This window comes from Balaenoptera acutorostrata, chromosome 12 (genome assembly GCF_949987535.1).
Source record: "Balaenoptera acutorostrata chromosome 12, mBalAcu1.1, whole genome shotgun sequence".
In the NCBI taxonomy this organism is placed as follows: domain Eukaryota; kingdom Metazoa; phylum Chordata; class Mammalia; order Artiodactyla; family Balaenopteridae; genus Balaenoptera; species Balaenoptera acutorostrata.
Genome location: NC_080075.1, coordinates 39758382 through 39784428, shown reverse-complemented (window position 1 = coordinate 39784428; position 26047 = coordinate 39758382). Strand labels below are relative to the sequence as shown.

Here is a 26047-nt window from a genome sequence, read left to right as displayed (position 1 = left end):
GGAAATGCAAATCAAAACCACAAGGAGACACCACCTCACACCTGTACGAACGGCTGTTATCAAGAAGACAACAAATAACAAGTGTTGGTGAGGATACAGAGAAAAGGGAACCCTTGTGCACTAATTTTATTTAACTTTTTATTAATTTATATGTAATAGCCACATGACAATGCAATTCCAAAGCCTTAGTTTTAAAAAAATCAGGGACTTAACACATGTACGTTTGCAAATTGTTGAATGTCAACCCAAAACACTACCTGCAACACTGCAAAGTGGTTCTACCTCCTCCTACCCTAGCTGCCTGGCAGAAACATCCATTTGTCCTCATTCAGACAGCACCTCCTTTGTGAAACTGTGGCAGCCCAGAGTTACTAACTTGTTACCTAACTATTACTAACCAGGTCACACCATGTTGTCATTATGGGTTTACATATCTGTGTTCCCTGCTAAACTGGGGGCTCTAAAAAGGCAGCAGTTGTGTATTATTAATTTCTGAATCCCCAGAGTCTAGCAGAATGCCACATCCTAAAATCCTTGCTCTATGTCCTCCTGGCCAATTTATCACACCAGTCTTCATCTAACCAGTCCATACTCCTCACTACTCTACCGTCTGAAATCTCATAATCCCAGCATCCATAATGAACATCTTAGAACTGGAGAAATTACAGGTCATATTATCTGTACCAACGGGTGTGGTGTTTTACTTCTACATACAATTGCTCAGTAGAAAACACTGTAAAATAGTGGAAATGATGCATATTAGAAACTCAAGTTTTCTAAAGAGAAATAACGAGAAAATAGACACAGGAGTTTGGAATTCAGGACGAGACACAAATTTGGGAGTTTTTGACATAGAAGTGGCATTTTGAAACTATGCAACTCATGAATTAGATCACTAACGGATTAAGTGTAGGCAGAAGAATACAGGCACACCAAGGTTAAGAGGTCAGAGGTGAAAAAGAACTTGCAAAGAATACTGAGAAGGGGCAACCAGTGACATACAGGAAAACCAGGAAATAAGCTGCGAGCCATTAAGCTAAGATAAATGCTATTGACAGATCAAGTTGGAAAGTAAGGTCCTATTTCTTTCACACAATAGCAAACCCTCCAAAACTGAAGAGAAAAACTGAAAGATATCACTTGGCATTCAATTACCAGTGTAACCAGAAGTTACACCAATGTTTTCTAATATAGATATTTCTTTCATTTCATTACACACATGCTATTCATCACATCTTCCTCTTAATATCCACATGAAACAAGGTTTCAGAGAGCACAACAATTTTCCTGGGCAGCACTAATTTTAAACGAAAACCTCGTTAAGTTATTTTACCAGCTGAGACTGACTGAAATAACCAGTGTCTCCCATTCAGCTGCCACGCTTTCTTTAGAAATGCAGGTTTGGCATAATTTAAAGGTCAAGATGGTTTAAAGACCATCCAGTTTCCAAAAAAGAACGGACAAAAGTGTCAACATTCACGGAAGACTTAGAGAAAAAGTTAGACTGTGAACTCCAGGAAGGGAGGGGCTCATTTCCCACAAAGCAGGAGCTCAATATTTTTCACTTAACTTGAAAAAAGCTATATCTTACTGCGGGGAGGTGGCGCGAACTTCAGGGCACTACGCCCTCCAGAACACTGTTGCCCGAACACTATGCGCGCAGAGAGGGACCAGCGAGCTCGAGGGAATCCGCGCAGAAGATCAGCACCTGGGTCGATAAAGGCAACGCGGGACGCCGCACAACCGCACACCGGACCCTAAGGTTAAAAGACCCTAGCCTCGGGCGGGGACTCACCTGCCTCCGGAGTGGGGAAGATGTGCGGCCCCCGGCCGCCTCTGAGGGGGCGTCCCTGCAAACCCCTCACCGCGTCACTGGACACTACCGGGGCGGTGAAGACGGACCCGTGAGGACGCGGCGCGTTCGCTCGGTCGCCTAGGTGTCGGAGCTGCAGCGTCACGGATCCCTCAGGTACTCCTCAGCGGCCCGTGCGTGCGCGCGCTCTCCCACCTCGTCGCTTAGCAACCTGCGAAGCCGTCCAGTCTTCTCGACACTTCAATTACTCCCGCCCCCGCAGACTGTGAATAGTTTTTAAAAAGATTTTGTTTCCGGGTCGAACCGGCTTCACGCAGCGGAAGGTCTCTTTACCACCCACGTTTACCCTTGAGGGGAGGATAAAGTCTTAGCAGCGCACGGGAGAGCGCTGGAGCTAAGGGCTCTGTCTCTCCACCCTCGAGTTACACGCGCCTCCCCTCTCGCCAATTGCTGGGCGCCATCCGGCAGCTCCTTTCCTCCTGAGCCCAAATTCTCCGCTCGTCGCCGTCCTCCAATCACAGCAGCCCGCCCTCGGGGACTACTTTGCAATCGGCGAAGAGCGCAAGGAGCAGGGCGTGAGAAGACCCTCTCACCTCGGGAAGTGTAGTTCAACACTCGAAGGAAATGCATTGGAGATTGCGCCAGAATCAGGGCTGCTTAAACTACAGTTCCCAGAGGGCTCCGCGGTCGGGAGCCGAGCCTTTTCTTTCCAACACCACTTGCCTTTTCCGAGTTGGTTCTGCGATAGAGGTGACCCGACTCCCTGAAGCTCATTTTGCAGGTGCAGAGAAGTGTCCGTGCAGTTCCCAGTCATGGTGAGTGTGGGCCCCTGCATGCTGCCCACCTCCGGCCTTCGCGCCCGTGTGTGGATTTTCTTGCGTTTGAAGGACTATTGGGGGAAGGCTGTGCAAGGGATTGTCCTTCGCGCCCTTTGGAAAGCCCCGACTCATCTTCTGGGGGACTGTCGCAGGGACCCGGTAATTGGGAAGGGGTTGATTTACAGCTGGGGGTTCTTAGAAGGACTTTAGAGACATCGCTGTCCTTGGAGAGGCGCGATCTCAGTCCTTCTGCATGTTGGGGGTACAAAATACGAAGCTGCGGATTTTCTCCAAAGCACGGTATAGGGGTTTGATAAGGACGATAAGGTTTGAAATGGGAGGGGGTGTTGGACCCTAACCTCTTTTTCTCCTCTTAAGCCCACAGTGTTTTTAAGGGCTTTTGTCAAAGCCCTTGAAAGCAGAAGGCCTTCACTGCAAAGGTAGTGCTTACCAGATGCTCGGGATTGCGATCTACGTTTTCGGGAGAAGTGTTTCCGCCATATCTAATTTCACGAAATGTTATTTAAAACCTGTTCATTGATCTCCTTTTGTCGTACCTGGACATGTTGCAGTGACGGCGCCCCTAGCCAAATAATTAGTGCATTTTTTTTTACTGATCTGTGTGTTAGGAATTCTAGAACCACTACTTTTAAATGTTACACAATAAAACCATCGTGTCACGAAGCTTTGGATACCAAGATATGGATATCTTGTCTCTGCTGAAAGGGAGAAGGGAGGTTGGTGAGGGTACTGACGTAGGAATAATCAGCATGCTGTTTGAAGGTGACATTTGACATCAAACTGAGAGAAATTGCTTCAGTACTTGTATTTGTAGTTGAAACTGTTTTTCCTCTGTTATTTCAAAATACTAAAATGAGTGGGGAATGTGGGGAAATATTTGAAGGAATTGGAACATTTCCAGAACCTGAAAAGACGTGTTTTCAGGGCAAGGGGATTACTTCTTCCACCTTCATAAGGGAGCCAGTGGGGACAGCTTCTAATTCTCAGTAAATGTTAAACCTAGGTTTCCTACTTATTTTGTCAGATAACATAATTAGTCATTTAAATGATGGTTTCAGTGGTTTCTGAGCTAGTAATCTTAGCAAGAAAGCAGAGGTACTTATTATTAGAGAACCTCAGACTTAATAATTTTAAAACTGGATGGAACCTTTTAAAACAAACATCTTGGCCATCTTAAAATTGAGTTTATTGAAACCCAAAAAGAATGTGATTTGCTCAAGGTCATACAACAGTTTGCCCCCAAGGATCTCACATACTTTCCATCTTACCATATTGTATCATTCAGACACATATCAAGTCATTCTGAAAACTTATTTTTAGTTGCTGAGGTTCTGGATGAAGATACAAGCTCATACTGCAAATACAAACTAAACTATGTATCAGCATTTATATTACTTGATGGTTTTACAATGAGAATATTGTAATTCTAGAATTGGAAGGGAATTTGGAAATTATTTCCTCTCTTAAAACATAACCTGGTGAGGTCATATTATTTTCCCAAGGTCACAGAAAGCTCCTGGGCCCCCATTCTTGCTTTGTTTTTCTACACAGTATATCAAGCCAGGCCTCACCCCAGGAGGGTCACTCCAGCACCAAATAATGTCCATGAGGAAGAACCCTCCTGCCAGTTTGCTGAAACTAATGGCAAATTCTCACATGACTCAATCTCCTTGCCTCCTCAGGAGAGTGTGTGAACAATCACTGAGTTAGAAAAGAGCCATCTTTTGTAAGCTATTAAAATCAGATTGTTTTCAAGGAGTCAATTCTTTCCTTGTGTCCATAGGGAATGACAAGCAAGAATAAACTGTATGAAGGAATCTGAATACTGTTTGTCTTTTATATTACAGAAATATATATAAATGAGAAAGTAAAAAAGGAACACATGGGTCTTTCTGTAGAATAACAGAAGGAACACTTAAATTCAAGCTTTACAACTGAGACTTGAACACATGCCCAAGACAGAGCCTGCATCTGCACGAAGGTCATTAGTGCCCTTCCAAGAGCAAAGACATTCCTACCTTGGATCTTGGCAAACTGCCCAGATATCTAAACAAAGAATAGTAACCTATCTTCACACTGTAACGTTGTAAAAATGTCAGTGGGAATCTCTCACCCTCCTGCTTTTCAACTGCAACGTTGCAAAGAGCAGACAGAACCAAATAGGCACTTCTTTCCTGTTTCATCACCAGACATTCAGACACTAGGCTTCATACTACTCTTAACAAGATGGAATCACCTACCTGTGAAAATAATTTGCTCAGTGATAGAGAAGAAGGAAACTGCTCAGGTGTAATTCGTGCCTGTTCATTAGTTGCCCACAACCCCTTCACTAGGGACTGTGGTACGTTGAACCCATTTTTTTAGTAGCTAAAATAAATGCCTAAAATTGACTGTTCTTTTCTAACCATCTACCTGACTTTCTGGGAGGTTAAGCTTTACAGATAGTAATATTTACTTTTCCCCTCATTGCTTATCGTAGCTTGCTTTCATTGAAGTAGCATGTGTTTATGCTTTTCTTAACTCTTACTTTCCTTCATTCAACAAATCCTTGTTGATTGCTATATGGGAGTGCAAATTTGAGTCAGAGGCAAACTTCTCCCGGAAGTTTCACAGTCTAGTGGAGAGTAACAGCCACAGGCTACAAGAGTCCTTAGAGGAAAAACCTGAGACCTATAATTATAGTGCTTGCTACATACTGTTCTTACTGCTTTGTATGTTAACTCTCTCAATCCTTATGACTACCTTATTTGTTAGGTAGCTGCTATTATTATCTCCACTTTACTATGGAGAAACAATACAGTAACTTGCCCAAGAACATACAGCTGAGTTGAGGAATCAGGATTTGAACCACAAAGTCTGGCTCTAGAGGCCATCTCTTTAACTGTCACACTCTACTGCCTCTCTAGCCCCCTGTTTTAAAAAATTGGCTTATCCTCTTGTTTCTTGCATATGGTTCACTAATGGAGTCTCTGGCCTAAAATAGTACAAGTTATGTAATAAAAGAAGACTTTCATTAGAACTACTGACATAAATAATTTTGCTAACCATAGCTGGAACTATTGTCATTATTTCCAGCCTTCTCAATGCAAGTATATATGAATAAAACAATTTTTTAAAGCATGTTGGGTTTGCTTCCAAACAATTCTTTTACGTTTCCAAGGTTTTGATAGTAATTTTACAAGATCCAGCAAATATTTGAGCTTTAGCAAATGTTTGAGCTCTAACTACATGCCAGGCATTGTTCTAGGCAGCTGGGATACAACAGTAAATAAAGTAGACAAAGCCCCTGTCCTTAAAGAGCTTGCATTCTAAAGAGGGAGGGGGAATCATTTCTTCCTGTTTCTTTTTCCTCACCTGCTATATTTCAAGGAAAGAGGGGAAAATGACAGAATTTAAAACATGTAAAGACCATGTGATAGAAAATAAATATATACAATAACAGTGCTCTTTATAAACCTAAAGTCTATTTGGGAACATAAATAAATATGTATTGTATTAAAATTGGATTATTGGGGGAATTATCGTATTTTGTATATTTAGAGATATTAAAGCATAGGGGGAAGTTGGTGAAGGGTATGGGCAAGAAACCCAGAAGGTCAGGAAGAAACTCCATAGTTTTTTCCCTTTTTCTCCACTCTCACCCTGGTCACCTCTCTGAAGAAGAAACACATACATAGTCTGCTGTGTTCAGATGCATTTCTCTACAAGAGTTGACACTTTCCTGAGATTTTTCTTCCTCTGAATTCTATGGGTACCAGATTGCTAAGTGCTGCTGACCTCCAGAGGTTAGGGTTTGAAGGTTAGAAGGACCTTTTCAGGTCATAGTCTCCTTCTATCCTAGAAGCATGACCCCTCTCTAAGAGGGAATTCTAAATATAAAGAAATCTAATCCCCTATCCCCAGTCACTTCAGCCACTTCTCTAGTGTGGGTAACTATAGAGGTGACACAGAGTGGAAGTACATTTACCCATCATTGTCAGAGAAAGGAACAATTCCCTTGATTGAATTTTTCCATCTAATTAAACTTGCCCATTAAGTTTCCAGGCATTTTTGTTCAGCTCTTTTTAACAGAAATATTTCTATCTTTTTAATTCTCTGAGCTTAATTTAACTTATTTTTAATGACTTAGGGTCGTCACTTTGAATGTTATATATATTTTTTGTCCATATGTTCATATTTTATTCAGGGTCTATAAGATGACTTCCATCTATTATAACTAATATGTTCTTTGTACTTTTTCCCCTTCCTCCCCTTTAATATTAATTTTCCCTTAAAATCAGGTTGTCAACTGTTACCACACGTTGCTACTGTTATTTATTACTTAATGCTAAAATTTTTTACAATCCAGATATTATCATTTTTTCATTTTTATTTCTCCTTAAATAAAAAATATAGGCTTATTTTTCTTCCCCCAAGTAGTTAAGTTGAATCACGATTAATAGTTTTATAAAAACTTTCTGGCTCCTTCTAAAGGGAAATTTTTAACCGCTATTACTCCTCTTCCTGGTATGAAAGATTCTTTTCAGCAGAAGGGAGTGGGGGATTTGCATAAGAGGATTTGTAAGGTTCTAGTGGCCGCCAGGGTTTGTATCATCACATAATGCACATCAACATCGTTAGGCCTATTTTAGTGGTAAAATATCCTAAAAAAGATGGATAAGATTTTGTAAGTAAATCCAAGATAGCAGGGAGAGTTAAATAACACCACATAAATATGCAGCCAAAGGACACATGTTCCAGAAGTTGCTTAGTTGCTTTGTGCATGCTGTGTTTACTGGGACAAGTCTGGGATAAACGTCTTCTACTAAGCCAGATGCGAAGAGTCTTTAAAATTTTACATTAGCTTTTAAAGTATGTGGTTGTCTTATTATAGAGAAAATTCTGAATATCTTTAGGGTAAAATAGCATTTTTTAATAAGGTGTTAATGGGTCTCTTTCATTACAGTCTGAACCAATCCGAGTCCTTGTGACTGGAGCAGCTGGTCAAATTGCTTATTCACTGCTATACAGTATTGGAAATGGATCTGTCTTCGGTAAAGACCAGGTAGGGGCAAGTGTCTGTAAATCTTAAGTAAAAGTAAGAACATTTTCAATAAAACCCTGTATTTAGTTGCAAAGAAATGTTTAAATGGTAAAGGAATGGATAATCCCAACGAATGTACTAGGCACACGGCTATAAGTGGAATCTGGTAGCTTATTTATATGCACCCCTCTGGGCATTGAAAATGCTTTGCAAATTAGAACTATTCCACCTACTGTTAAGTTGACTTGGTGCAGCCAGCAGGTATCATAATGACAGTAACTGTTAGGGAGAGTCTCGTGGGAGAGAAAGTTGCTGAATAAGCACTTTCTTGTTCATAAATGGTCTTAAGACCCAAAAGAGTTGGACAGGCAAATAGGCTTCCCAGTTTGAAGCAGGCACCCCCTATTCCAGCAGGTCTGATTAATGTACACTAAAATCCTTTCATACAGTATTCATTTATCCATTCTCTTCACCCATGGATATCAATATCAAGTTCTTCCTTCATGCCAGATACTGTGCTTAGCTTTCTGTGAAATGAAATTAGATATACAGCCATCAACAACAAGAGCAAGGTGTGACATGTCACTTCAACTTGATATTTCTTCCATGTACTCCTTTAAAATTCAGTAATGGTGATTCCTCTTACTGTGTCTGTTAGCAAACCATTGCTGGTTTTATAGCATTCCTTTTTAAAGGACGCCTGATGTTAGACACCTGACTTCTTAAAATAATTATGACTAATTAATGGGAATTATACACATATACACACCAATTAGCAAAAACTCTGTGAAAGGACTTTTTCTGTGACTAAATGACATAACCTACACTGACAGATGCTGTCCTTGCTATTTATTTGGCAGCCTATCATTCTCGTGCTGTTGGATATTACTCCCATGATGGGCGTCCTGGATGGTGTCCTGATGGAGCTGCAAGACTGTGCCCTTCCCCTCCTGAAAGGTGAGTTGGGGAGTGGAGGAGAAAGGGATTTTATAGTATTTTACATCTTTAAAAAGCAGATTTTAGAGTTTTGTTAACTGGCCTCTCAATTAGAAATTATTTCATAAAAAGTTTTTGTTTTTTGAACTACAACTACTTGTTAAGATATATACCAAGAATAAATAAGGGTAAAAGTGTGAAATAACCTGTATAAGATAAAAGATTATACTTTTTTCCCAACATGCCTATATGTAATTTATTTTACCAATTAAGTATAATATTGCACAAGGGTTATCCACCTGAGATTGTCCACACTGTGTTATTATTTAAATTCTATTTAAATAGTAATAGTAGTGTCCTGTAATGGAGAACTTTTTCAACGCTAAATGATGTTTTCCAGAACCATATGCTGCTTGGGGACTAGAAATTGGTTGGTCCCCATATATAGTCCCACCCCATCTGCCAGTTGTCAGGTTAAGATATAATATAAATTGTTCTAATCATATACTACATGGTTTCAGAAAGCCTACAAGAGTTCTGCTAAGAGCCTTTGAGACTCAATGAACAAGTAACAAATGTAAGACAAGTCCTAAATTTGGTTGAAAGGTTCATTAAAATATTAGGTCAGGTTGTAAACTAATTTGAATATTTTTCTTTAGCTATACCTTCATCATCTTTTTGGGGGTGAGGGAGGGTAAGGATTAATTAATAATACTCTCAAAGAGGATTGCACAAATCAAAAATGTAAATATGCCCAAGAGAAACAATGCTCAGAATTCATATATCTGTTCAATAAACATTTAGTAGAAGGAATACTCTGCCATCTCAATCATTTGGTTGCTTAGTTATGTAAGAGAACGCATTACCCTGTCCAAGCTGTTCTACTGGCTCCCTTTCCTCACCCACTGTTTCCAAATCAACCCCCTCTGTTGCTTTTTCCATTTTTATTCTGTTCTCTACAGAGTTCTCTCTGCTCGCTCTAGTGGGCCCAGGTTACAGTTGGCTTGTCCTTGGTCAGCTGTGAATATGATCGGAAGGGAAGGTTCAGCAGATAAAGGTGCATGGCTGGGAAGAAGATGGATATTTTTTCTCCAGCTGGTGCTCTTGTGTATACTTATCTGGGGACTTACAGAAGCCTGACTGACCCAAGTTCCTGGTCTAAAAATTTTATCAGTGACAACACTGTATCCTGATTGTCTTAGTACCTTTGGGCTGCTATAACAAAAATACCATAGACTGAGTGGTTTATAAACAAAAGAAATTATTTCTTACAGTTCTGGAGGCTGGGAAGTCAGAAATCAAAGAGCCAATAGATTGGGTGTCTGGTGAGAGCCCAATTCCTGGTTCACAGACAGCCATCTTCTCACTGTGTCCTCACATGGCAAAAGGGGTGAGGGAGCTCTCTGAGGCCTCTTCTATAAGGGCACTAATCCCAATTCGTGAGGGCTCCCCCTCATGACCTAATCACTTCCCAAAGGACCTACCTCCTAATACTATCACACTGGGAATTAGATTTCAACATATGAATTTTATGTGGACACAAGCATTCAGTCTATAGCACATGGCCTTTTTAATACAGTCACCAAAAGAAAGCCATGATATATAGCTGACACTTCAACAACTCAGGGCTTAGTGGTGCCAGTCTTCCCTGCAGTGGAAAATCCAAGTACAATTTATAGTTGGCCCTCTGTTCACAGATCCTCTGTATCCACAGGTTCAACCAACCTCAGATTGTACAGTACTGTAGCATTTACTGTGGGAAAAAAATCCACATATAACTGGTCCTGCACAGTTCAAACCTGTGTTAATCAAGGGTCAACTATGTTCTTCAATCAAAAAACAGGTGGTGTATTGGACTGACACTGCAGCACAGTGGTTGAAATCTGGACCAATCTTGACTTGAATTATAGCCCCACTCCTTTTTGATAGGCAGCTAATTAATCTCTTTAAGCCTCATTGTCTTCATATGTAAAATGTTAAAATTAAATTTGACAAAAGAAATCTCTTAGTGTTATTCCTTGCAAAAACTCCTCAATAAGCATTGTTTTAATTTGATTGATATCTTAGAATTAAAGTAATTATAACTTAAAGGTTAGGTGAATTAGTTTCTCTTTTGTGTTATCTGTGGTAATTAATGTGAATAATTAACGTTGCCTTGAAAGTTACCTTGCATTATTATAAAAGATAAAAGCTATAGAGTTTTGGAATTAAGATAATTATTGAAATAGGAAAAGCAAAATAAATGTATTGACATTTCTGCTGATGTTATGGTTGTTGAATTAATATATTGCCTTTCTTTTTTTAGGCCCCTAAAACTTTGATCAATGTGATTTGTAAGAGTAAACATTTGCTACAAAGTGAAAGAGTTACTGGGTAGATTCAGTATGAAAAAGAAAACCTCAGACTTTGGCGTTTAAGTAGCTCTGCATATTTATTGCCATGTTCACAGATGTCATCGCAACAGATAAAGAAGAGATTGCCTTCAAAGACCTGGATGTGGCCATTCTTGTGGGCTCCATGCCAAGAAGGGATGGCATGGAGAGGAAAGATTTACTCAAAGCAAATGTGAAAATCTTCAAATGCCAGGGTGCAGCCTTGGACAAATATGCCAAGAAGTCAGTTAAGGTGACCAATGCAGTATTTTATTGGGTTTTTCATTATCAGCATTTGAAACTTCTGCTTTCAACATTTAAGTGAAAATGAAAGTATTTGCCTTTTTTTTTTCCCCCAGTTCTGTGCGATGGTCAGTAAATACAGATACAGAGTTTTGCTCGATTAGCCCTCCCTTTCTGGGTTTTGTTCATATAGTGTAGAAATCTGTATTCTGAGGGGCTCAAAAATATTCTGCCTATTACCATGACATGGAGATTTAATATTAGTTTGTAAACCTATAGAGAAGGCACAGAACTTTCTGGTGCCTTTTAGCTGTGTGGGACTATTTGTTCAGACATTTGGATTTGTGTTTGTGATTGTGAAGGGAGATGGCTATAAGCTGTTTGTTATTAGTCACAGGAGGTAGGGGCTTCTGAATGCTCACTTTTTCTCAGTCCAGAGGAATTTCGATATGTTTGTCTCTTGAGGTGTTGAGTCGGTATGACTTCCTATTCTGTCTCTTTGTGTTCAACCTATTTATTTTGTTTTCTAAATTTGTGTTATTATTACAGTAAAGCCTCCTTTTACCAATTAAGTATCAGTTACCTAGAACTTAATTGTCATAGCAAAAGGGCTTGCTAGTTAGAGATTTTTCTGATTTTGATACACTTCTTCCACCCAATTCTGAATTCAAAGAAAGGTAAAAGAAAATTTTATAAGGTTTTTTAATGTTGCCATTTATAATGTTCTATCTTTTATAATACTTCATAGACACCTGAATTTTTGCTTTCTGTAGACTTTATTTCAAATAGTTAACTTTTATTTTCTGTAGTCATTAACAGAAAATAATAGAAATGAGTTGGGTAGAAATCCCCAGGTCTCTTAGTAAAAAAATTACAAGGTTGCTTGGAGTTGTAGTACTGCTTGCATAGTAATTGCCTCTCAGCCAAAAGTGTCTTTCTTGGGGGAAATATACACCGACACTGGAGTAGTTAGGGATAGCAGAGTATCATATCTACAGCTTGCTCTCAAATAGGCCAAAAAAAAGACTAAGGGCAGTGTGTGTGTGTGTGTGTGTGTGTGTGTGTGTGTGTGTGTGCATGCACACGTGCACAGAAAGTGAAAGAGATGGGGCAAATTAGAGAATCGGTACAAGTAATGTGGGAGTTAGTCTTTATAATATGCTTACAGCTTTTCTGTAAGTTTGATATAATTTCACAGTAAGTTTTTTTTATCATTTTATTAAAGATTTTTAAGACTTGTAAAAAATGTTCATGTATACATTTTCCTATGCTGTATTGTAATTCACTGCATCCTATACCTACCCCCTCCAAAAAAAAAAAAAAAGCCTGAAGTGCTTTCTCCTACAGATTGATTCAATGGGTGTGAAATGGTGGGACCTGGTATTTTAGCAACTAACCCAGTTAATTCTTAGGATTAGGCAAGACTGAGAAACACTTTTCATTCATAAGGGCAAATCATTGTCCTAAAGTAAACTTCTCAAGTAGAATTTCTTTCTTGGACTACTTTTATAAGGAGGAAAACTTTTATGATTGAATTGAACTCTGAGATAGAGCCCTAGGTTACTAGTTTTTTCTGGCAACTAGATAAATGCTGTCTCTGTTTCGGCAGAAAACAAAATGACTTGTGTACATAACGGTGGTTTTAGTAAATGTTTTCAGTAGTCGCACCAAATACTAACAAGGGGGAAAAGTTATTAGAACGGAGGATAGAAACCTACTAGAAACTAGAAACTGCAATAATAACTATACGTATTTAGCTCACACAAACTTGATAAGAAGGCTACGTGTTACATGTCAGTCATATTCTAAGTTGGTTTAGTTAATCAGTTATGGTCTGTAGCTCTGCTGTGCCTCGCGTACATCCTAGGTTATCGTGGTGGGAAACCCGGCCAATACCAACTGCCTGACTGCCTCCAAGTCGGCACCGTCCATCCCCAAGGAGAACTTCAGTTGCTTGACTCGTCTGGATCACAACCGAGCTAAAGCTCAGGTAAGAAAGATGCGTTTTCAAATCTTATGAATGTTCAACTTTAAACCCTTTTTCTCTCACTTTTAAAGTAGCTGAATCATCGTTTGTGCTTTTTTTCATGTTGTTTTTAGTAGGAAGCTATTCCAATTTGTTAGGACATCTTTAAATCTAATCTCTTAAAGCAGCTGAACTTCGTACTTAATTTTCTCAACTATATTTCATTTCCTAGTTTTAATTACATATCATTGTTAATGTCCTCTTAGTACAGTGGTTAAAAATTAGTCATTAGTATAGATAATTCACATGACAGCACACAAATTATTTTTGTCAGATATATAGGAGATTATAATAGAAAAACTTGAGCTTTGTGTATTATATGTGGTTCTGCTTTTTTCCCTACTGCTAAGCAATCGAATTTGATTTTAATTTAATTTCATTTTCATTTTTATATCCTCATACTCTACATGTTTCCATAAAATTTCTTAGTTTTCAATACTTAGTAGCTAAATTTTAATTGTTATCCAGTTTCCTTATCCCTTGGAGCCTTAGATAAATATGCTAAGGGGTCAGTGAGCAGGGTATTAACAATAGCTTTTTTTAAATTAGAGACCGTGCCACTCATCTGTGCTAGTTTCCTAGGCTTTCTCAGATCTAGACAATCCCAGTGCCCTTAGATGTCATGACAAAGTTCTAGTTCTTGGACATAACCTCTTTCCTTTTCCCTAGCATCTTTCTGGCCATCCTCCTTATCCACAGCTCATCTGCTAGATAGGTCTATGAATTTAGTTCTTTCTTTTCTAGAGAAGACAACATTGTTGAGTGTCAAGAAAACTATTTTTACCAAATGATGGTGTGAGGTCTAAGTTGAAAAACTGTTACTGGATTCAATGGGCCCATCACTTGGGGTGCATCGCCAGTGAACATACCAAGTACTTTCAGTCAAAGCAGAAGTGTTTATTCCTTGTGACAAGTAAGGAAACAGGTAGATAGCTCTCAAAGCACTGTCTCTCCAAATAACCAGCTCAGGGACATTTTAAGCTAAGGGTACATGTATATTCATGAAAGGGCGAGTGTAATCTTCAATGCAAAGGTGGAGTTCTAGATGCACTTGCGCAGTACAACAACATGCTCAAACATACATGCCTTGCATGTTCAAAAATGGCAGAAATTCCAGCCCTTGGGGTGGAGATTTTAGCATTAAAATGAGGCAAAGGTCACCCTAGGTTGACAAAATCCAGGAACCTAGTTGCGTGAAATCACAAGGGTCAGCAAAGGCTCATTCCTTAGGCTCCAGTTAATCTGGTGGCTGAGTGCTTGAGGGGTTTTGGACGCTGCAAAACAGCTCAAGAATGTGTTTCAGGCTGATCTTTACCTTCGAAATAGGACAGAACAGGGAGTCTTTATAACTGATTTGTTATCTTTGCTATGGTTACTTCTCATGCCTAATAACAGTTGTTTGTTCTTGCATTCTTTGTTCTTTCTAAAATCATTAATTACTGAGACCTATTTTTTGTTTCCACATGAACACCTAGGAGGTCATAGTTCACCTTTCTCCCAATCTCCTTAGAACAGAAGGGTTCTGAAATTCACACTCTAGTTCTTAACCTAAGCTTGTCTAGTGCATGTTGCAGTTTCTCTTATTGCCCAGTATTCTACTCCTGCAAGACATGACATACTCTGGTTTAACCCCATACCTTCCTTATTACTGTGTGGCTAACAAAACTACTGCTTTAAACTAAGAGCTTTCAGCTCTGGAGGGCCCAGTGAAGGAGAAAAGTGTTCACATTTATGTTTCTACACTAAGCTGAAAGCTTTACATCTGACTTGTCATTTACTTCTCATAGTAGCCATATGAGATATCTGTTATTACTACTGTTTTACAGATAAGAAATGTGAAGCCCAGAAAGGTCAGGGAACCTGCTCAAAGTCACACAGCTAGTAAATGACGGAGTCAGTAAAAGGGTCTGCCTGACTCCAGACCCTCATGTGTGTTCTTACAAAATGGGATCAAGTGACCTAATCCATTCACTAGCTCTGTGACCCTGAGAAAGTATATTCAAGCTATAAAATGGGATAATAATTGAATCTACCTCAGATGGTAGTTATGTGAACTAAGTGAGATAAGATCTATGTTAAGACCTTATCCTGGTGCCTGTCACATAGCAAAAGGTTGGCTGCTATAGTTATTATTGATGATGACGATGATGATTAAGAGAGATATAACCAAGGTTTGAGAAGAGTCACACCTCAGAAATCTCTCAGTTAATTTAGAAGGTCTTTGGATAACAAGCTTAAATTGCAGATATTTCCTGAGAGGCTTTGGGCTGTGAGCTGGGTCTTTTTCCTTGTTATTTAGCCAGTGTCCAGGGACTGGGAAGAAATGGGAGTTTGTTTGAATGCCTGGAGGCTGGAGATTGGGGTACTGTAGAACAGTTACGAAGGAAAAGATGATCATCATAGTTGTTGCATCTGTGGACTCTGGATTACCAGATGGCAATTCACTTAGTTACAACAGGAAGAAAGAGGTAAAATGATGACACCGACAAATTTCCATCTTTGCTGTTTGACCTGAGGCCTTGGTGGAGGCAGGCATTGGAAAATTCTGCTTCCAGAGGTACAGCTAAATAATACTTTGTCCCAGTGCCTGCAACAGTTTTCCTTGCGGGGTGAAAGTCTGAGTGAGGAAAGAAGGAGCCATCTCATCATACTTTGACTTTGGCATGTGTTCCAGCATGCCATTCTGGTACAGTGAATGCTGTTAGAAGTTTCCTCCTCCTGTAGAGGCTATTAATCCAGTGAGAAAAGTAACAAACCGAAAGATTAATTTTTCTTACATGAATGGATACTAGTCTTACGTAATTTATTTTGGAAATCAGAGCTCCTAGCTACCTAGTGACTGTTTATCACCTGCAGAAATCCCCTGTGTATTTGCAGACCAGAGCTACATATGTTGTCTGCTGACCAGGTAATTTGGCAATGAAACCAGTTAGGTGGTATCAGAGAGAAGAAAATTACTAGAGCTGGAGAATGAATCAAAAACTGTTTAACAGATCTGTGTGACAGACGTGAAAGTGTCTGAAGGAGTAAGGAACTGCTAGCCTGGGTACATGGTAGTTTAGACTAGCTCTGACATGCATGATATTCTCAGAAACTATATATGCTGGGTGCAAAGTACTGGCCTTTGCTATCCAGACAGAAGTGGATTAGCTCAGGAGATCTAAAGAATAAGAGGAGGTGGCCAATAGGACACAGGAAGTAAGGGGAGCCTCCTGTAGGGAGGATAGGCCTGCGGGCAGTTTGTCCTCACTGTACTTTGGAGCAGCTGAAACTACATTCAGCAGAGTTATGGTTTCTAAGTTCTTGATAATATACATCTTGGGCTCACTTACCCCAGTATAAATATTCCTTTTTCTCAATGATGCCAGCTAAATATAAGTGAGGACAGTTCTTTGCAAGTCCTTTCAGGTCATGGCACACACAGAAAATGGTACTCATTGCACAGCACACCACTCTACCCCAACCGCTAAGCAGATCAGTAGCTGGGTACCCCAGAAACCAACCATCCAACTAATTTGTGAAGACTGATATGGTAGTTAATAGTCCTAATACTTGCAGAACTCTAAATGAAGCAGGGTTTAGATCAGAAGTGATTTTAAATGTCAGGAACAAAGAATTTTAAGTTATTTTTAAAATCTATTTGAGGACTTAAGAAATGAGTCTCGACTTATTTTAAGGGTCAGTGAAAGTAGGCCAACTTGCTTCTTACTTGACTGAATAAATTACCGTGAAGATGAGTCAAGGCATTGCAAACATTTTAGGTAATGGCTTTTTAAATCTTCATTCTTTTTGGTTGGTTGGTTGTCATTTTATTTTTTACTCTTTAATTTGGAATAATTATAGACTTAGAAGAAGTTGCAGAAATAGTACAGAGAATCCCATGTACCCATCACCCACTTCCCCCAGTGATGACATCTTACATAACTATAGAGAATTATCAAAACTAGGAAATCGACTAAACTACACACAACACTGTTAACTAGCTTTACTCAGATTTCTGCAGTTTTTGTATGTCTTTATGGATGATCCTATGACATTTAATCATATATATAGATTACTATAACCACCATAGTTTCAAGAAACAGAACTGTACCATCACCCACAAAAGAAGTCCTACTCATGTTGCCTCTTTATAGTTACACGCTCCCTCTCCTTTCCTAAACTCTGACAACCATTTGTCTGTTCTCCAACTCTGTACTTTGGTCATTTCGAGAATGTTTTAAAAATAGAATTGTGCAGTAAGTAACCTTTTGACACTGTTTTTTTTTTTCCACTGAGTTTAATGCCTTTAATATCCATCCAAGTTGTTACATGTATCAGTAGTTCATTCCTTTTTATTGTTATTCCATTTATTTATTTAATTGTATGAAAGTACCACAGTTGGTGTTGGAGGACGGAGGGAACAAATAGTGCCCACCAAACTGAGAAGGTATCTTGAGACCTTAAAATGAGGCAGGCAGCTCCATCTAACCAATGGATCAGTTTATTATAGGGTGACTTACTCACAGGGTGGGATCAGGATCAGGTGTACAGTGACCCAGAAGCATTTGCAGTTGCACTTCCTACCGCAGAGGGACCATGGGGACGATTCTATAGGGTATGGGGGTAGGTGCTTTGAAACAGGACATGCATTTCTAAGTTAAGATTTATGAATGGATAACTAGTCTCGTGGGCACCAGGAATATTTCAAGGAAGGTTTTCATCATTGTTTGGGGACCAGCAGAGCATAGAGGCTACCTGGTCCTAATGTTTATTGAACAGTATCTATTAACTACAAAGCCCTTGATGTGATTCACTTCACAGGTCAGTTTTAAAGGATAGAAGAAACTGTAAGGGCCCAAGATGGTGTCAGTTATGCTAATAGCCATACTTTGTTTAACCATTCTTGAAGGACTTTTGAGCTGTTTCCAGTTTGGGACTATTGGTATCCTTGTTTTTAAAATTTCGTTAAAATATCCGAGTGTATTCCCTTTGCTATATGGTGAATACACAACCAGAGCTTTGATGTAGTGCTGCTATTATTTATGTGTGCAAAAGCTGTGGATTCTGGTACAACTATTTTTTTCTCTCATTCTTCTTTTAACATACAGGAAAGAAAAATCACTCACAATGTCACCCTAATACATCAGCTTTTTAAAATATTTTTCCAAAACCTTCTCTTCTAGATCATTATAAATTCTGCTATCTAATTAGGAACAAATTACAGGCATACATTAGAGATATTGTGGGCTTGGTTCCAGACTACTGCAATAAAGCAAATATCGGGATAAAGCAAGTCAATGAATTTTTTGGTTTCCCAGTGCATATAAAAGTTGTATTTGAAAAAAAGTTGTATTTGTACTGTAGTCTGTTAAGTATGCAATAGCATTATGTCTAAAAAATATATACATACCTTAATTTAAAAAGGCTTTATTGCTAAAAGAAAAACAAATGCTAACCATCATCTGAGCCTTCAGCAAGTCCTAATCTTTTTGCTGACTGGGGGGGTCTTGCCTCCATGGTGATGCTGTTGACTGATCAGGGTGGTGGTTGCTGAAGGCTGGGGTGCCTGTGGCAATTTCTTAAAATAAGACCACAGTGAAGTTCACCATATTGATTGACTCTTCCTTTCACAAATGATTTCTCTGTAGCATACAATGCTGTGTGATAGCATTTTACCCAGAGTAGAACTAATTTCAAAATTGGGAGTTACACCTCTCAAACCCTGCCACTGCTTTATCAACTAAGTTTATATAATACTCTAAATCCTTTCTTGTCATTTCAACAATCTTCACGGCGTCTTCACTGGGAGTAGATTCCATCTCAAGAAACTACTTTCTTCACTCATCGTAAGAAGCAGTTCCTCATGCATTAAAGTTTTATCGTGAGATTGCAGCAATTCAGTCCCATATTCAAGCTCCACTTCTAGTTTTAGTTCTCTTGCCATTTCCACCATATCTGCAGTCACTTCCTCCAATGAATGTTGGCAGTTTGCCCTCTTCCCAGGAATCACAAATGTTCTTAATGGCATCTCAAATGATGAATCCTTTCCAGAAGGTTTTCAATTGACTTTGCCCAGATCCATAAGAGGAATCACTATCTCTGGAAGCTATAGCCTTATGCAATGTATTTCTTAAATCATAAGACCTGAAAGTCAAAATGAGTCCTTGGTCCATGGGCTGAAGAATGGATGTTGTGTTAGCAGGCACATTATCCATCGGAGCTCTTGGTGACCAGGTGCGTAGTCAATGAGCAGTAATATTTTGAAGGGAATCTTTGTTTCTGAGCCCTGGGTTTCAACAGTGAATACTTCAACAGGTTTAAAATATTCAGCAACCATGTTGTCAACAGATATGGTGTCATCCAGGGTTTGTTGTGCCATTGATGGAACTCAGGCAGAGTAGATTAGGCAGAATTCTTAACGGCCCTAGAATTCTCAGAATGGTAAGTGAGCGTTAGCTTCAGCTGAAAGTCACCAGCTGCATTAGCCCCTAACAAGAGAGTCAGCCTGTCCTTTGAAGCTTTAAAGCCTTGAAGCCAGGCATTGACTTCTCCCCCATAGCTTTGAAGATCCTAGATGATATCTTCTTCCAATAGAAGGCTGTTCATCCACGTTGAAAATCTGTTACTTAGTGTAGCCACCTTCATTAATTATCTTAGCTAGATCTTCTGCCTAACTTGCTGCAGCCTCTATATCAGCACTTGCTGCTTCACCTTGCACTTTTATGTTGTGCAGACAGTATCTCTCCTTAAACCTCATGAACCAACCTCTGCTAGCTTCAAACTTTTCTTCTGTAGCTTCCTCACCTTTCTCAACCTTCACAGAATTGAAGAGAGTTAGAGTCTTGCTCTGGATTAGGCTTTGGCTTAAGGGAATGTTGTGGCTGGTTTGATCATTGTGGCTGGTTTGATCATCTGTCCGGACCATTAAAACTTTCTCCATATCAGCAATAAGGTTGTTTCACTTTCTTATCATTCGTGTGTTCACTGGAGTAGCACTTTTAATTTCTTTTAAGAACTTTTCCTTCGCTTTCACAACTTGGTTGTTTGGCCTAGCTTTCAGCTTATCTTGCTTTCAGCCTTCCTCACTAAACTTAATTATTTCTAGCTTTTGACTTAAAGTGAGGGATGTGCAACTCTTCCATTCATTTGAAGACTTAGAGGCCACCGTAGGGTTATTAATTGGCCTAAATTCAGTATTGTTTGTGTCTCAGGGAATAGGGCAACCCAAAGGAGAGGGAGAAAGGGGAACAGCTAGTCGGAGGAGCAGTCAGAACACACACAACGTTTATTGATAAGTTCACTGTTATATGTGAGCAGGGTTCATGGTACCCCAAAACAATTACAATAGTAACATCAAGGGTCATTGATCACAGATCACCATAACAAATATAATAATAATGAAAAAGTTTGAAATATTGTGAAAACTACCAAAATGTGACACAGAGACATGAAGTGAGCAAATGCTGTTGGAAAAGTGGTGCTGGTAGACTTGCTCAACACAGGCCTTCAATTTGCAAAAACACAGTATCTGTGAAGTGCAATAAAGTGAAGCACAATAAGAGGAGGTATGCCTGTATACATCCAACTAACCATAATTTCTTTTCTGCCCATTACCTTATCAAGTGATTAACAAAATAAGCAAGCTGATTTTATTTAGATCTTTCAAAACATAACTTTAACCCTTTCTGGTACCACTGTACTATATAACATAATTGATGTTCATGTGACTACAAGGCATGCAGGATCCTGAAGTGCTTTCTGAACCTACAGCTAGAGATTGTTACTTCTGTTACAATTTTAGTATTATATATATTTTGTATTTAAACTCTTAACTTCAGTTTTCTAATCTATAAAATGAGGACAGCCATACTTTGGTATTTGAGTCCCTTCCAACTCCAAAATTTTATATTTAGGACTATTTGAAAATTACTTAATTTATATAGGTATAGATTAAAAGCTTCACCTAAATATAGAGAAAGTATCTAAATACCTGACTGGTCAGAAATGCTGAGGCGTCATCTCCAAGTATTAACAACAAAGCAAAGGTTACATTTACATATTCAAGCAATATTAACCTCTTGCTTGGTGTTTTATATTTCATAAATCTACAATACAAATAAGTCATTCATAAACTGTAAGATGATCCTTACTCTTAAGCATTTTACTTAAATATTGTACCCTATAATGTTTCAGGCTCAGTGTTTGTTTACACTATTAAACTCTTTTGGGAAACTACCAAGTGATAAAATTTGTGGGTTTTGTTTGTTTGTTTCCAAATCAGAATAACTCTTGTGTTCCCTTGAAGTTTCAGAGGCTTTTTATCTTAAGGACATTTGTCAAACGCGTCACAATTTGAAATTTAAAAAAAAAATTTGTGTAAGTAATATATTTGTTTTCTATTGAACTAGATTGCTATTAAACTTGGTGTGATTTCTGATGATGTAAAGAATGTCATCATCTGGGGAAACCATTCCTCAACTCAGTATCCAGATGTCAACCATGCCAAGGTGAAACTGCAAGGAAAGGAAGTTGGTGTTTATGAAGCTCTGAAAGATGACAGCTGGCTCAAGGGAGAATTCATCACGGTGAGAAAAATCCGGGAGCTCTCTTCACAGCCAAGCATCAAGAACTCTTGAGAGACACACCACATTACTGACCTGAGTGTGTCCCCAAGGGGTGGTGGGAGGAAACTCAAGGACAGCAGGCCTTTGATGAGTGCATATTTTCTTTGGGGGTCATACTAAGGCAGTCATAATCCAATCTGATCTATTGTGTAGCAGTCAAGATTGATTGTTAAAGTGGGAAAAACTAGATACCCTCTAGTCATCCAGCTATCTTATAGAGATCTGTTTCTTTGTATGAAGTGTGGTAAAACTTTCTGTGCAGGTTTATAGTTTTCACTTTTCAGGAAGACTGGTGCTTCTAAGTGAAATAGGTTAGTAAGGTCAACATGGGGTAGTTGAGTGATTTTGGAGGGGACACGTTAAGCTATGGTTTCAGCCTTTCACCCCAGGAATAACACTGCTGTCTCTGCCTGCCCCACCCAGACTGTGCAGCAGCGCGGTGCTGCTGTCATCAAGGCTCGAAAACTGTCCAGTGCAATGTCTGCTGCGAAAGCCATCTGTGACCACGTCAGAGACATCTGGTTTGGAACCCCAGAGGTGAGAATTCAGTGAATTGCACAGGCCACTCTTTTATTTTTGTCCTTTAATGCTATAATGTAAAAAAAAAAAAAAAAATAGCCTTGCAGTCAGACCATTTAGGTTCACATTCCACCTCAGCTGCTGACTAGCTGAGTAACCTTGGGAAAGTTGCATAACCTTTCTGAGCTGTTTTATCATCTTTTACATGGCATCTAACTCACAGGGTTGTGAGGGTAATGAGATGAAATATGGAAAGCACCTAGCACACATGGTAGAGGTGACTTTTTTTTCTTCTTAAAACCTATATTGGGCCTAAAAATTTTGGGGGAAAACATAGGCAGAACACTCTGTGACATAAATCACAGCAAGATCCTTTTTGACCCACCTCCTAGAGAAATGGAAATAAAAACAAAAATAAATAAATTTAAAAAAATTTTTGCACAGCAAAGGAAACCATAAACAAGACGAAAAGACAACCCTCAGAATGGGAGAAAATATTTGCAAACAAAGCAACTAACAAAGGATGAACCTCCAAAATATACAAGCAGCTCATGCAGCTCAATATCAAAAAAAAACAAACCCAATCCAAAAATGGGCAGAAGACCTAACTAGACATTTCTCCAGAGAAGATATACAGATTGCCAACAAACACATGAAAGAATGCTCAACCTCACTAATCATTAGAGAAATGCAAATCAAAACTACAATGAGGTATCACCTCACACCAGTCAGAATGGCCATCATCAAAAAATCTACAAAGAATAAATGCTAGAGAGGGTGTGGAGAAAAGGGAACCCTCTTGCACTGTTGGTGGGAAAGTAAATTTATACAGCCACTATGGAGAACAGTATGGAGGTTCCTTAAAAAACTAAAAATAGAACTACCATACGACCCAGCAATCCCACTACTGGGCATATACCCTGAGAAAACCGTAATTCAAAAAGAGTCATGTACCACAATGTTCATTGCAGCACTATTTACAATAGCCAGGACATGGAAGCAACCTAAGTGTCCATCGACAGATGAATGGATAAAGAAGATGTGGCACATATATACAATGGAATATTACTCAGCCATAAAAAGAAACAAAATTGAGTTATTTGTAGTGAGGTGGATGGACCTAGAGTCTGTCATACAGAGTGAAGTAAGTCAGAAAGAGAAAAACAAATACCATATGCTAACACATATATATGGAATCTAAAAAAAAATGGTTCTGAAGAACCTAGGGGCAGGACAGGAGTAAAGATGCAGATGTAGAGAATGGACTTGAGGACATGGGGAGGGGAAAGCGTAAGTTGGGAGGAACTGAGAGAGTAACATTGACATATATACACTACCAAATGTAAAATAGATAGCTAGTGGGAAGCAGCTGCATAGCACAGGGAGATCAGCTCAGTGCTTTGTGACCACCTAGAGGGGTGGCATAAGGAGGGTGGGAAGGAGATGCAAGAGAGAGAGGATATGGGGATATACGTATGCATATAGCTGATTCACTTTGTTATAAAGCAGAAACTAACACAACATTGTAAAGCTATTATACTCCAATAAAGATGTTAAAAAAATAAAAAACCTATATTGGGCCATAGCTTCCTCATTTATAAAATGAGAGTTATGTTTCTGTAGCCTACTTCACACATAGATTGGAAGAGTGGAACAAGATAATAACCGTGAAAGTTGCCTAATTGTGGAAGTGCCTGATAATGGTTCCTTACACAGTAATGAAGTTATGCACATAGTAAGAACGTGTCACCTGGTTTAATTTTGTTAGTTCATGTGTCAGTTGGTTATGTAAACTAATCCCTTAGCACCATGAGAATGTGAAACATTGTTATTTGTTATTTTCAGGGAGAGTTTGTTTCCATGGGCATCATCTCTGATGGTAACTCCTACGGTATTCCTGATGATCTGCTTTACTCGTTCCCTGTTACAATCAAGGTAAGGTATTTTGGGTTATTTACCTCTGTCCTCTACTGGGAAAGCAGTTGTGTGTTTTTATTAATAATGGTATAATTTAGTCTAGAAAGTTGTTCCTTTACTAAATTAGACATTTTTCTCAGCTTTAAAATCATGTGAAGCACAACTTCAGGTCACTAAAAGGTTGAAATTAATCTGGAAAGCAAGTTGCAACTCTCCCCACCAGACACATTTTGTTATTATGCTTCTAATATTGGATATCTACAAATATTCTATTACTTCTAAATGAAGCAATGGTTCTAAGTATTGTTGCTTTGTATTATAACTGTACTAAAGTCAGTCATTTTTTATGTTTGCTGATTAAAGCCTCATTTAAAGATTTTTTCTAGATTCAATGAGTTTCAGATTCAAGTGTTGAGTTTTCATCAGAATTATCTGTTAAGATCTGGATTTTGATTTGCTTCTTTAGAATCACACTTTAAAACATACTTCTCTAGATTAAGTTCAAACTAAGTTGTTGCTTGCTGGAACATCAATTCTAGTTTAATGATAAATCTCTTGGGACTTCCCTGGTGGTCTAGTGGTTAAGACATCACCTTCCAGTGCAGGGGGTGTGGGTTGGATCCCTGGTCAGGGAGCTAAGATCCCACATGCCTCACGACCAAGAAACCAAAGCATAAAATAGAAGCAATATAGTAACAAATTCAATGAAGACCTTAAAAGTGGTCCACATCAAAAAAATCTTTAAAAAATAAATTATAAATCTCTTATTTGCAATTATTTTTGAACAGGATAAGACCTGGAAGGTTGTTGAAGGTCTCCCTATTAATGATTTCTCACGTGAGAAGATGGATCTTACTGCAAAGGAACTGGCAGAAGAAAAAGAAACTGCGTTTGAATTTCTTGCCTCTGCCTGACTAGACAATCATTTCCGTGTTACTAAATGCCCCAAAGCTGAAGAATCTAAATGTCGTCTTTGACTCTAGCACCAAATAATAATAATGCTATACTTAAATTACTTGTGGAAAAACAACACACTTTAAAGATTGTGTGCTTCTTGGTACAGATTTGTGACAGTTCATCATCATGCTGTTAGTGCCGCATTCTAAAATAAATATATATTCAAATGAAGATGATTCAGACTCTAATTTCTGGATAATATTTTGTTTCTATTCAGAAAACAATCTTGCATGTTTCCCAGCTTGCCTAAGGGGTTATGATTTTTTTAAAAAAAAGAGAAAGTAAAGATAGAAAGAAAAGATAGAAAATGTTACAAGGTAAAGCATAATTCTCTCATATTTAAATAGGATAGGAAAATCCACCTCGTGAATCAACCTACTCCAGAATATAATTTTAAACATTACCTACATTAGGCAATTAAACACATCATATACTTTAAATCTTAATTTATGCTTTGTGGATAATTTGCTTTTAACATTAGCTGTTAAATAGGCTGCAGATAATATTCTGTTAACAGTTTAATGCCATTGATGATATTAGAACCATCATTTCCATGACAGAAGAGAGAGGTAGTTAGTCTTCCCTTGAGGTATTCCTCTATAGCAGACAAGGATTCATTTACACTCCATAACTGGTAAATGCCACTGAAATTTATGCTAGTAGGAATATTCTTAATCTAAGTATATTACTGGAAACATGCTGTTGTTTGAAAAAACTAGCCTTTTTTTTCCAAAATCCATGAGGATAGGAGACATCTATCTTTTCATCCTTGTCGTTAACTCTGTACATAAAAGAT

General features: G+C 38.7%; 2 protein-coding genes across 2 annotated transcripts in view; one reads left to right on the top strand and one right to left on the bottom strand.

Moving 5' to 3' along the window:
• Positions 1 to 2443, bottom strand: part of WDPCP (WD repeat containing planar cell polarity effector) — a 360469-nt gene extending 358026 nt beyond the window's left edge. The window contains exons 1-2 of the mRNA XM_028168397.2: positions 2160 to 2443; positions 1796 to 1850 (exon numbers count right to left, since the gene is read on the bottom strand). Of these exons, the coding sequence (XP_028024198.2) occupies positions 1796 to 1850; positions 2160 to 2443 (339 nt within the window). The remainder of the gene's footprint in view (positions 1 to 1795; positions 1851 to 2159) is intronic.
• Positions 2444 to 2475: 32 nt separating this feature from the next.
• MDH1 (malate dehydrogenase 1) lies at positions 2476 to 25422 on the top strand. The gene is made up of 9 exons (XM_007189722.3): positions 2476 to 2628; positions 7598 to 7696; positions 8536 to 8632; positions 11061 to 11236; positions 13094 to 13216; positions 21643 to 21819; positions 22282 to 22395; positions 24223 to 24312; positions 25083 to 25422. The coding sequence occupies exons 1-9, from the start codon at positions 2626 to 2628 to the stop codon at positions 25206 to 25208; spliced, it is 1005 nt and encodes a 334-aa protein (XP_007189784.1). The 5' UTR covers positions 2476 to 2625; the 3' UTR covers positions 25209 to 25422.
• The last annotated feature ends 625 nt before the right edge of the window (positions 25423 to 26047 follow it).

Coding starts and splice junctions, on each gene's coding strand:
- MDH1 (XM_007189722.3), top strand. Junction 7,697..8,535: donor CTGTCTTCGGTAAAGACCAG/GTAGGGGCAAGT, acceptor TTTATTTGGCAG/CCTATCATTCTCGTGCTGTT. Junction 8,633..11,060: donor TGCCCTTCCCCTCCTGAAAG/GTGAGTTGGGGA, acceptor CCATGTTCACAG/ATGTCATCGCAACAGATAAA.